General features: G+C 46.2%; 1 protein-coding gene across 1 annotated transcript in view; it reads right to left on the reverse strand.

Annotated features, from left to right (window-relative positions):
* Window positions 1-2,419, reverse strand: part of LOC129047182 (uncharacterized) — a 57,091-nt gene extending 54,672 nt beyond the window's left edge. Inside the window, exon 1 of the mRNA XM_063711982.1 lies at window positions 2,254-2,419. Within this exon, the coding sequence (XP_063568052.1) occupies window positions 2,254-2,419 (166 nt within the window). The remainder of the gene's footprint in view (window positions 1-2,253) is intronic.
* Window positions 2,420-13,152: the final 10,733 nt, after the last annotated feature.

Genomic DNA, 13,152 nt, shown 5'->3' on the forward strand with positions numbered 1-13,152 from the left:
GCCAGATTTAACATTTTTTTGACTTAACACAATAATATAATAAAGGAATACGGCTCCCTTATTAACATAAATATAGTTTTTAAATATTCTTTTCATGAAGTTAACTGTGTTTATTTAGCCATTTTCTTAGCTTTTGCCATCATGGTTCTTGGAGAATTTTTTCTGTAATTGCTGCAGTGAGCTTGGAGATCACAGATGTATATAATTTAAATATTACTTCCTCAGGTTTATTCTTAGAAGTAGTATTACCAAATCAAAAGTTCTCAACATTTCTCAGGGTACTGCAATTTTTACATTGCATATCAAAACTGTTGTTACTGAAATCTGCATTCCTTTCATCAGTTCACAGAAATATGCAATCACAGACATCTTTAGATCTATGTCCAGCTGCGTTCATTTCACAAATTCAGAAATGAAGCCTAAAGATCTGAACCCAGAAGCCAGACCTCCAGACTGCCAGTCAGTTTCCTCCCCCATCCACTCTGATTTATTAAGCAGTTAGGCTGACCCTTCCTGACCCTTCCTACACAGTGGCAGAGCTTTTGCTCCTCTACCCACTGGAATCTACACTGGTCCCAGCCCCTCATCCAACTCCCGTGGGATGCCAAGCAATATGGAGTTCGGAGTTCGGAGTTTGAGAAGCACAGAAATCTCCTGAACCCCACCACGAGTCCACACTAGGCTGTGAGTCCACCACAGGGTCTCAAACCAGAAACTAGAAAAAGTAATTTTTCAAGGCAGCCTGGAAATCCAGATTTTTATGTAAAATGCCTCAATTTTATTTATTTATTTTATTTTATTATTATTTTTTGAGACCGAGTCTCTCTCTGTTGCCCAGGCTAGAGTGCAGTGGCGCAATCTCGGCTCACTGCAACCTCCACCTCCCAGGTTCAAGTGATTTTCCTGCCTCAGCCTCCCAAGTAGCTGGGACTACAGGCACATACCACCATGCCCTGCTAATTTTTGTAATTTTAGAAGAGATGAAGTTTCACCATATTGTTCAGGCTGGTCTCGAACTCCTGACCTCAGGTGATCCACCCACCCTGGTCTCCCAAAGTGCTGGGATTGCAGGCGTGAGCCACTGCACCTGGCCAGAGACAGGGTTTCACCATGTTGGCCAGGCTGATCTCGAACTCCTGACCTCAGGTGATCTGCCTGCCTTGGCCTCCCAAAAATGCCTCAATTTTAAATGTTGGTTCTTTTTTAAAAATACTCTATGAGCCAAGTACAGCTTATCTATCTAATTTAGCTAGTTTGTGGTCCCCTGTGTAGGTGCAGAGATGGATCTTGGGAGAATGAGAGGGTGGCTGGAAGGGAGATGTCCTTACAAAAAACAAGAAACAAGGCAGAGGGTTCACATCCTCTTCTGAAAACAAATGTGTAGCAATTCCATAAACTTTCCTATACATTAAGTCTTCACATCAGCCCTTTGAGTTAGGGCAGGTTAACTCCATCGTGCAAATGGGGAAACCAAGGCCGAGACACTAGCTAACCAGTAGCCCTTCAAGGCTGTGCTCTTTACTTCCTCACTGATGGAACTCAAGTCAGAGCTGACTTTGAAGATCACTAAGAAGCTCAAGACAATGCAAGGAAAATGAACACTTTTGCTTAAAGAAGGCCAACCTGGCTTTGTTCCCCACTGCACCACTGGTAGTCTCCTGAAAAGTGTACCACTTTTTAGTCTCCTTGCCTTAAGGTGAATGTAACCAATGGGCACCACTTTGATGATGTAGCAGCCATGTAGTGCACTGCTCACATCTCCCTCTAGAGAGTCTGCATGGCTGGGTGCAGTGGCTCATGCCTATAATCCCAGCACTTTGGGAGGCTGAAATCACTTAAGGATCACTTAAGGTCAGGAGATCAAGACCAGCCTGGCCAACATGATGAAACCCTGGCTCTACTAAAAAATACAAAAATTAGCCAGGCGTGGTGGCATGTGTCTGCGGTCCCAGCTACTCAGGAGGCTGAGGCATGATAATCACTTGAACCCAGGAGGTTGAGGCTGCAGTGAGCTGTGATCATGTCACCACATTCCAGCCTGAGTGACAGAGTGAGACCTTGTCTTAAAAAAAAAAGAGAGAGAGAGAGAGAGAGTCTGCACGGAGAGCACAGTTGACTCAGTCCTCATTCCCATTCCTCTGGATCCACCAAGTTCACGCCAAGGCCATGTTTCCTCAGATGGCTCCTAGCCAATGACAGCACAGCGGGGGTGGTAGCACAGCCCCACTGCTGCTGACCTGAGATTCATCCTACCAGTGACTTTGTTCAGGAAGCCCTCATCCGTCCAGCCAAAACTTTCTGAGACCCGCATTGCTGTCTGCAGCTCCTCCTCCTCACTCCTTCCTTCCCCGTCTCTTTCCCCAGGTGTTAGCCCAACATCCCAGTCTGAAGACATCCGCACTTCATCTTTCACAGGCATTCCCTTGATAAATCCCCTGCAAGTCTGAGCCTGTCCTGGCATCTGCTTCCCAGAGGATCCAAATTAACACAGATAACTTCCATTTTGTAGGATGAGATAATGAAGTCTACAACCATCCAAACTCACAATCATCTGTTGTCAAGGAAATACAGTTTCACACTGCAATGGTAAGGACCATGGGCTTTGGGTAGACCAGGGTGTGAGTCCTACCCACCAGCAGTATGACCTTTAGGAAATGTCTTAGCCCGCCCTGACCCTCTATTCCTTCATTCATGGAATCAGTGATTCTTAACTGGGAACAATTTTGTTTCCTCCAGGACAGTTTGCAATGTCTGGAGACATTTTTTGGTTGTCACAACTAGGGGGAGGGGAATGGTTGCAGCTGGCACCTAGTTGGGTAGAAGGCCAGGGACACTGCTAAATATCCTACAGTGCACAGAGCAGCCCCTCCATGACAAAGATTATCCAGCCCAAAATGTCCATAGTGCAGAGGTTGGAAAATTCTGTGTTAAATGGGGATGATAATAGTAAGCTAACTCAAGGAACTATTGTGAGGACTCAATGGGATCATGTGTTCAATATCCCTCGCCTTCCTTGTAAACTCCACAAGGGCAGGAACCAGATGATGTAGATCAATGTTCTGTATCATCAATGACTGGATCGTAGAAGGTGCAAAGTAAATTATTAATTGTTGAAATATTTATCAAATGAGTGCAAATCAAGAAATGCTAATTGTCATCATCATCGTCACCATTGCCATCTTTCCAGCCCCTGGCTCAGTGCCTGAGGCGTAACAGGTCCTCAATTTTGTTGAATGAATGCATGAGAAATGAAGGATTATTTACTCATTAACTACTAATCTGTGTGCTTTGGAGAGATATTGGAAACTCTTGAGAAATAGGCCTGGCCTTTTCCTTTTTATTTGCAACGAGGAATTTTGTTCGTCAAATAAATGACTTTAAAGGATTGGGGCCGCTGCCAAGCCACAGAGTCGGAGTCGAGAGGCCTGACTCAGAGTCATGGAGAGGTTAGGACACACATCTTGCAGGGCTTAGGCAAAAAAGGAAAATGGGCCAGGCTTTGTGCGAACTCGCCGTGAAACAAGAGCTGTTTTCAGGGCCCAGGAACACGCTCTGTCCCATGTTTAATTTCTTCCATCTGTCTGGTATCTGACCTCTGCTGCCCTTTAAGCCATTGCCACATATTGTCTGCGCACGTTCCCATATAAGGTGATCTCTCTCTCTCTCTTTCTCTTCCCTCTCCTCTCCTCTCTCTCGCCCCCCCTCTCTCTCTTCCTCTCTTTTCCTCTCCCTCTCTCCGGGTAGCAACACTGACTTCCTCCACCCTGTTCGCCCTCTCTCTGCTTTCCCTGGCAGACTCTGCTGTGAGGATGGATGGCTGGAGAGCAGGAAGGGGCAGGGGGCTGCCAAGGAATGTAACAGGTTTATTTTTGTTCAGGCTGCATTCTTTGCCCAGCCTGCAGGCCCCAGCCACTTGGGAATGTCACATGCCGATAAGAGTGGGGGTGACTGGGATCTGTGGCTCAAATCTGCAACACCCCAGGTGTGAGCCATCATCACAGAGTCAGGGAGCTAAGGGTGGGAGGGGCAGGGACTCGGAGTTCATGGGACTCACCTGTTCCCACTGCCCTGTGTCTGACTCCTAGAAAGACAAGTTTGGTCCTTCAGGGAAACAATTGCAGAAATTGAGATCCATAACCACGTAGGCCCATCTCTGGGCAAAATTCAACATCTACAGGAGAGTGGAGAAGAGCCAGGTGTCAGGGTGAAATTAACAGCTGTGTGACCTTGGGCAAGTTGCCTGACCTCTCTGACTCTCAGTTTCCTTCTTTGTTAAAATAGTATCAGTGAATCTGTTCTCCACTATATGGTGAAAATACACTCCCTGAGGGCAGGTATTATTGTCTATTTTGTTTCCTGTTGTTTCACCATCACCTCAAATAGTGCCTGGCACACAGTAGGTGCTCAAATATATATGTTGAGTAAATTAAATGAGATAATGTTTTAAGTGCTCAGCACCCAAGAAATGAGAGCTGATTCAACAACACCCTACTCAATGACCACATATTTATTAAGCACCTCTTAACAGCCAGACCTTATTAGGTGCTGAGGACACAGCAGCAAATAGGACAGACAAGGCCCCTGCCCTCAGGGAACTTACATTTGAATGGCAGAGATCTATAATAAAATAAGCTAAGGTCAGAGAGTACTAAGGGCTATGAAAGAAATTTTTTTTTTTGAGATGGAGTTTCACTCTTGTTGCCCAGGCTGGAGCGTAATGGCGTGATCTCTGGCTCACCACAACCTCTGCCTTCTGGGTTCAAGCAATTCTCCTGCCTCAGCCTCCCGAGCAGCTGGGATTACAGGCATGTGCCACCACACCTGGCTAATTTTGTATTTTTAGTAGAGACAGGGTTTCTCCATGTTGGTCAGGGTGGTCTCGAACTCCCAACCTCAGGTGATCCGCCCACCTTGGCCTCCCAAAGTGCTGGGATTACAGGCGTGAGCCACCGCGCTCGGCTGAAATAAATTTTTTAAAGGATATAGAAGTGTGTTTTTCCAGCCTTTTGACTATGACTCACAGAAAGAAATATGTTTATCATGTGAACCAATGCACACACATGCATGTTTATTAAAAGGGAAGAAACAACTGTGGTGGACTGTCTGCACCAACATCTGCCAACAACTTCTACCATTCATAGAATGCACATGTTGCTCCCCCATCAAGAGGCGGAGTCAAGGCTGGGTGTGGTGGCTCATGCCTATGATCCCAGCACTTTGGGAGGCTGAGGAGGGTGGATTACTTGAGGTTAGGAGTTTGAGACAAGCCTGGCCAACATGGTGAAGGCCCTGTCTCTACTAAAAATATAAAAATTAGCCAGGTGTGGTGGCACATGCTTGTAATCCCAGCTACCTGGAAGGCTGAGGCAGGAGAATCTCTTGAACCTGGGAGGTAGAAGTTGCAGTGAGCTGACATTGCACTACTGTACTCCAGCCTGGCTGACAGAGCAAGACTCCATCTCAAAAAGAGAAAGAAAAAGAAGTGGAGTCAAGACCCAGTGCAGAGGCTCGCACCTATAAACCGAGCGGGAGGCCAAGGCTGGAGGATTGCTTGAGGCCAGGAGTTTGATACCCACCTGGGTAACATAGTGAACCTCCATCTCTACAAAAAAAAAAAAAAAAAAAAGAGGTGGAGCCAGCTTCCCCTTCCCTGTTTTTGTTTATTTGTTTGTTTTAGAGACAGAATCTCAGTCACTCAGGCTGGAGTGCAGTGGTATGAACAAACTCATTGAAGCCTTGAACTCCTAGGCTCAAGTGATCCTTCTGAAACTGGCCCAACACTCCCATAGACTGTTCTTTTGGATAAACGTAGACATTGACCTTTCTGCTATTAAAGCTGTATTTGTTTTATCTGAGGACCTTCAGGCCTCTCAAAAACAAGTACTGAAGCACTGAAACTCACCAGATCAGGGCATCAGATGCCTTCCTGTCCCTCCCTAGTTCTTGTTTTCCCGCATGTTGTTACATTTCTTCCCCGCTATATAAACTCCTAATTTTAGTAGGCCAGGGAGTTGGATTTGAGACTGAGCTCCCATCACTTCAGCTGCAGCACCCAATTAAAGCCTTCTTTCTTGGCAATACTTGTCATGTCAGTGATTGGCTTTCTGTGTGGCAAGCAGCAGGACCTAGTCTGAACCCCTGGTGTTTCGGTAACACTCCTGCCTCAGCCTCCCGAGTAGGTAGGACTACAGGCATGCAGCACCACACCAGCTGATTTTTTCATTTGTTTGTAGAGTTGGGGTCTCACTATGTTGCCCAGACTGGTCTTGAACTCCTGGGCTCAAGCTGTCCTCCTGCCTCAGCTTCTCAAGGTACTGGGACTATAGGCATGAGCCACCACACCCAGCCTCTCCCTTCCCTTAAATCTAGGTGGCTCTTGTGATTTGATTTGGGCAATAGGATGCAGTGGAAACAACTTTGTGCCTGTTCTGGGCTTCGGCCTTAAGGGGACTGGCAGCTTCCACCTTTGTGCTCTTGGTACCCAGAACCATGAAAGGAAGCTCAGGTCAGACAACTGAATGATGAGAGGCCACAGGAGAATAAGAGCTTCCATATGAAGAAGTGGCCACCAACACTAACATCCAGATCCAAGAGGGATGCCACCTTGGATGTTCCAGCCCCACATGGACCTCCAGCTGGATTCAGCCATATGAGTGATCCCAGCAGATACAGCATGGAGCAGAACTGCCCAGCTGAGCCCAGCTAACCCACAGACTTGTGGGAAAAAAATGGTTGCATATCAATAAATTTGGAGTGGTTTATTAAGAAGCAAAAAATAGGCTGGGCATGGTGGCTTATGCCTGTAATCCCAGCACTTTAGGAGGCCGAGGCAGGCAGATCACTTGAGGTCAGGAGTTCCAGACCAGCTTGGACAACGTGGCGAAACCCCCATCTCTACTAAAAATACAAAAAAGTTAGCTGGGCATGGTGGCTCGTGCCTGTAATCCCAGCTACTCGGGAGGTTGAGGCAGGAGACTCGCTGAACCAGGGAGGTGGAGGCTGCAGTGACCTGAGATTGCACCACTGCACTCCAGCCTGGGCAACAGAAGGAAACTCTGTCTCAAAAAAAAAAAAAAAGTAAAAAAATTTCTGACACAGTAATATTTACCCTTATCCTTGTGTGATATTTTCTGTTTTATTTCATTTCATTTTTTAAAATGTTAATTGAGATCCACTAAATTGATTTCCATTCCCTCTAATAGGCCATGACCAACAGTCTGAAGAGCACAGTGATGGAGGGTGACTGGTGGGTTGGTTACTTTAAGTTAGAGGAACAGAAAAGACCTTGCTGGCTGGGCATGATGTCCCATGCCTGTAATCCGAGAGCTTTGGGAGGCCAAGGCAGGAGGATCCTTTGAGCCCAAGAGTTTGAGACTAGCCTGGGCAACATAGCGGGACCATGTTTCTATAAAAAATTAAAAATTAGCTGGGCATGGTGGTGGGTGTAGTCTCAGCTACTCAGGAGGTTGAGGAGGATCACTTGAGTCCAGGAGGTCGAGGCCGCAGTGAGCCATGATCATGCCACTGCACTCCAGCTTGGACAAGACCCTGTCTCAAAAAAAAAAAAAGAAAGAAGGAAAGAAAAGGGAGGAAAGAGAGAGAGGAAGGAAGGAAGGAAGGGAAGGACGAGAAGGAAGGGAATTTTTTTTTCAAAAAAATATATATAATTGAGATGAGAGTCACATAACATAAAACCAACCATTTTAAAAGGAACAATTCCATGGTAATTAGTACGTTAACATATATCGTACAACCACCTCTATCTATTTCCAGAACATTTTCATCACCTCAAAAGGAAATGCCTTTTTTTTTTTTCGGAGACAGAGTGTTGCTCTGTCACCCAGGCTGGAGTGCAGTAGTGCGATCTGGGCTCACTGTAACCTCCACCTCCTGGGTTCAAGCGATTCTTCTGCCTCAGCCTCCCAAGTAGCTGGGATTATGGGCCTGCACCACTGCACCTGGCTATTTTTTTGTATTTTTAGTAGAGACAGGGTTTTGCCATGTTGGCCAGGTTGGTCTTGAACTCCTGACCTCAAGTGATCTGCCTACCTTGGCCTCCCAAAATGCTGGGATTACGGGCGTGAGCCACTGTGCCCGGCCTCAAAAGGAAATTCTGTACTGATTAAGCACTTGCTTTGCATTTGCCCCTCTGCCTGGCCCCTGGCAACCACCAGTCCACATTCTGTCTCTAGGGATTTGCCTATTCTGAGTATTTCATATAACAGGAGTCATACAACGGGTGGCCTGTTGCATTTGGCTTGTTTTGCTCAGCATCATGTTTTTGAGGTTCATATATGCTATAGCATGGACCAGTAAGTACTTCATTTCTTTTTATGGCTGAATAATATTCTGCTGTATGTATATACCACAATTTGTTTATTCATTCACCCATTTGCCCATCATTTTGAGTCGATCATTTCATCTGTAGCGCTCTCATAGACCTCGATTTGACGTCATTAGCTGCAGGAGGATGAGAAGGTCTTGGCAACATGAAAGACAAAGCCAGTTTGTGCCCTGCTGTTCTTGTCCCCTCCCACCAACCTTCTCCTGCATGATTCTCAGCTTCCTGATAGCCCAAAATGCAGCTCCACTGCCGGTTACCCTTAAATACTCCCCCTGAATTCTATAAATACACCAAACATTCAGCTGGGAAAAAAAGAAACTTGAAAGGCATCTGAAATGAAAATACACTTTTTTTTCCCAGCATTGGCCAAGTGTTTTCTCTCCATCTTCCCCCTCTTTGATTTTGGGATAAGCGCTTGAATTTCAAACCATTAGCTATACCTGGGTGTGAGAAGAACTTCCTTGGCAAAGCCCTTGTAGGCAGAGAAGTCCAGGCACTGTGTTGATGTGGTCCCTCCCACGCAGAAAATCCCTGTGCCTCCCACCTCAGCAGCCTGATTTAGGGTTCTTTCGGTCTCTGCTGGGCCAGTTTGGAGCCAGTTTAGGAGGTTGATGAAAATGGCTTTGGAATCAGGCAGACCTATGTTTGAATCTTGTCTCAGCCAGCTACCAGCTCTGTGACCTTGGGCCTCTGTTAACTCTCTAGGTCTCAATTTCCTTAATCATAAAATGGAAAAAAATAATACTGTGGCTGGGTGTGGTGGCTCACACCTGTAATCCCAGCCTCTTGGGAGGCCAAGGCGGGAGAATTGCTTGAGCCCAGGAGTTCAAGACCAGCTTGGGCAACATAGTGAGACCCTGTCTCTAAAGAAAAATGCAAAAATTAGCCAGGCATGGTGGTGCTCACTTGTAGTCCCAGCTACTCAGGAAGCTGAGGCAGGAGGATCTCTTGAGCCCAGGAGGTTGAGGCTGCAGTGAGCCATGATCACACCACTGCACTCCAGCCTGGGTGACAAAGTGAGACTGTCTAAAAAAAGAAAAACAAAAAACTGTCCTTGCAGACTTGTTGTGAAGATTAGATGAGATTATGTAGGTGCAGGCAGTGTGCTGAAAGGAAATTAGGCCTAACTCACATAATGCCTGGAACTTCAGCTACAAGAGAGAAGGGCAGCTTGGAAGACATGGGGCTGGATTCGCTGACCCCACAAGGCCTGACTGCCCATCATTTTGATTGTGTAATTTTATCTATAAAGTCAGTCTGTCCCTCCGAATCCACACTGCTGTCACTTTTTTTTTAATTAAATTAAAATTTTTTTTTTTTGAGGCAGAGTCTCACTCTGTCACCCCGGCTGGAGGGCAGCGGTGCAATCTTGGCTCATTGCAACCTCCATCTCCTGGGCTCAAGCGATTTTCATGCCTCAGCCTCCCAAGTAGCTGGGATTACAGGCACGTGCCACCACACCCGGCTAATTTTTGTATTTTAGTAGAAACAGGGTTTCACCACGTTGGCAAGGCTGGTCTTGAAGTCCTTACCTCAAGTGATCTGCCCACCTCAGCATCTCAAAGTTCTGGGATTACAGATGTGAGCCACTGTGCCCGGCCCTACTGTTGCCATCTTCCTCCCCCTCTTTGTCCAGGGAGGCGCATCTGCATGGATGACCTCAGGGGAGCTCCCTTTCTCTTTGGCTCTCTGTTGGGTTTAGCTAGTGAGGAGCCAGGCAAGAAGAGATCAGAGGATAGGAGAGTGGGATTGGGACTGGCTGAGTCAGAGGCTCTTGCTAGGCAACTGTCTCTGTAGGGCTGATCTGTCAGGCTTTGTGTGTTTGTCCTCTTCTCTTCCTGCTTCAGGCTTAGGGGCAGCAATGGCTGCCTTTGGTGCTGTTCTCTTAGTTGCCCTAAATGCTGTCCACACCTTTATAAATAGCCCTTTATTAAGCTATCCTCAATTGCCCAGAGTGTGCCATCTTTATCCTGCCGGGATGCTAACTAATACAGAAGTTATCAGTTTTAGTCCATGACTCAGATTTGCAGGAGGAAGGACATTGTTTTATAACCAACTGAAATCCAATTCCGAGCCCCCATTCTGCTAGGTTGGAGAGAAATGTAATCTCGTTTTGAGCATCCCCCCTCCCCCGACACACATCCTAGGGGATACCAAGTCCCTGGGCTTTTTTGCAGTGATGTAGCTTTGGGCAACACCTGCAGTCTTCTGTCAGTGGCCCACCCTAGTGACTGCTTGGTCACCCATCCTCCCAGGCTACAGGTCCTTTCAGGTCCAATAGCATTGATCCTTCCATGTCAGGCCTGAGACAAAGAAAGCTTTGGTCAGACTGGAAGGCACTGGACTTGTGGAGTGGCCTCCTTAGGGTATTTCTCCCTTCCCAGAAGCTGCTCTGGACTTATCAACTTGTGACCCTTCCCACTCTCCATAACATCTGTCTTTTCTCTTCTTACTCTTATTTTGTCTCATTTTGTTTTGTTCTGTTTTGTGTTGTTTTGAGACAGGGTCTCCCTCTGTTGCCCAGGCTGAAGTGCAGTGGCACAATCCTGGCTCACTGCAGCCACAACTTCCTAGGCTCAAGACATCCTCCAGCCTCAGCCTCCCCAGTAGCTGAGACTATAGGTGCACGCCACCACGCCTGGCTAACTTTTTATTTTTTATAGAGATAAGGGTCTCACTATGTTGCCCAGGCTGGTCTCGAACCCTTGCACTCAAGTGATCCTCCCACCTTGGTCTCCCAAAGTGCTGAAATTATAGGCCTCAACCTCTGCACCTGGCCCCATCTTACCCTTGAAGGAACCCCCCTCTCCACTCCCTGCCTGAGGACAACCAGTACAATTTGCCCTAAAGACTTCAATTCTTCACACACCTACAGGGTCTGTAGGAAGTACAGATGTACTGGGCGAAGTACAGCTGGATTTTCAATCTGCAGAAGTCAAGACAATAAAAATTGTTTCAAGAGGACGGGAAACAGAAGGAGTACACACATAAATTAAAATTTGAAAAAATTCTGACACATATTTGAAGTATTCAGCAAAGTTCCTGACATATAGTAAGCACTCAATAAATGATGATATAATGATAATTTCAGCCCACTAAGAACGTTAGGTGCATCCTGGCTAGGCATGGTGGCTCACACCTGTAATCTCAGCACTTTGGGAGGCCAAGGTGGGTGGCTCACTTGAGGTCAGGAGTTTGAGACCAGCCTGAGCAACATAGTGAGACCTCGTCTCTAAAAAAAAAAATAGCTGGATATGGTGGCGCCACCTGCAGTCCCAACTTTTCGGGAGGCTGAGGCCGGGAGGTACAGGCTGCAGTGAGTTATGATCACGCCACTGCACTCCAGCGTGGGTAACAGAGTGACACCGTGTCACTGAAAAAAAAAAGTTAGATGCATCCTATATTTCAATCCATACTGATAACTAAGGAGTTACTATGAATTGCATATTATTTTGGCTATTCTACATTGCCCATTAATCTCATCAGCAATGTCCAGTCTTTGTGAACCATAGCACATTTATAAATACAAAACCCATTTTATAAAAGCCATCTGAGAAAAATATAGTACCAGGCACACATTTAAGAAGACCTCTGGAATCTCATCCATTTAAGTTGAGTGTTTCACATATTATTTATCTTTTTACCTTTTAAGAAAGCACATTCTGCTACTAAACATACCCACAAGATTAAATTGTCAGAACAGAGACAATTTAGGATATCTGCAAAATGCAATTCAGGTTTCCGTTCAGATTTAATTTCTTTCCTCTCCAAGTAACCTGGATGGCAAACGCATTAAGTGACAATTAATGGATAACAGAATAACCCACTTCTGAATTTGTTCCTGCGTCGGGGTCATTTTTCCCAGTTTTAAAAGAATGAGATAAAGTGGGCAGCCTGCAGAATAGCCCCAGATGGGATAGCATCTTGAATCCTGGCACTCGCTGAATACTCGTGCAGAATCCAGAAATATCTCATGGTCAGGATGAAAGGTCTAAATTTAATACCAAAAACAGAAAATTGGCTTGGCTTCCCTGTACTCTGCACAGGAAAGTTCTTGTTTGGAAGTTCTGAAATGAGAAGGGATTGGAGACATTATATTCGTGGCCATCCTCAGATGTTTGTGGGGGATCCGGAGGGGTCTGCTGTTATCCCAAGACCTCGTTTGGCCCACAGTGGAAGACCACATTGAAGAAAGATAATTCGTGGAAGGAAATCAGGGGGAAGGTTCTCATTGATACAGATGCTCTCTGCCATGAGTGCAGGCTCATTCCTTCCTCTTCTGGTTTTTCTTATGCAGCTTTCCAGATTTACCAGCCTTCCCTGACCACCTGGTCTTCCCTGATCTACTGGTCTTGTTTGCATAGCATCTCTATCTCTGATAAGAGGATCCAGCACTTCCTTTGGGTCTGACACACTTCAGACCAATGAGAGTGGGCCCTGGAAATTCGCTGGAACTATTGGATTAAAAGTTCTACTTTTTTTCTTTTTCTTTTCTTTTTCTTTTTTTTTTTTTAATTCGAGACAGGATCTCACTCTGTCACCCAGGCTGGAATGCAGCAGTACGATCTCGGCTCACTGCAACCTCCGCCTCCTGGGTTCAGGCGATTCTCCTGCCTCAGCCTCCCAAGTAGCTGGGATTACAGGCACCTGCCACCACGCTGAGCTAATTTTTGTATTTTTTTGTAAAGACAGGGTTTTACCATGTTGGCCAGGCTGGTCTCGAACTCCTGACCTCAAGTGATCCTCCTGCCTTGACCTCTTAAAGTGCTGGGATTACAGGCATGAGCCATTGTGCCCAGCCTAAATGT

This window comes from Pongo abelii, chromosome 10 (genome assembly GCF_028885655.2).
Source record: "Pongo abelii isolate AG06213 chromosome 10, NHGRI_mPonAbe1-v2.0_pri, whole genome shotgun sequence".
Classification (NCBI taxonomy): Eukaryota; Metazoa; Chordata; class Mammalia; order Primates; family Hominidae; genus Pongo; species Pongo abelii.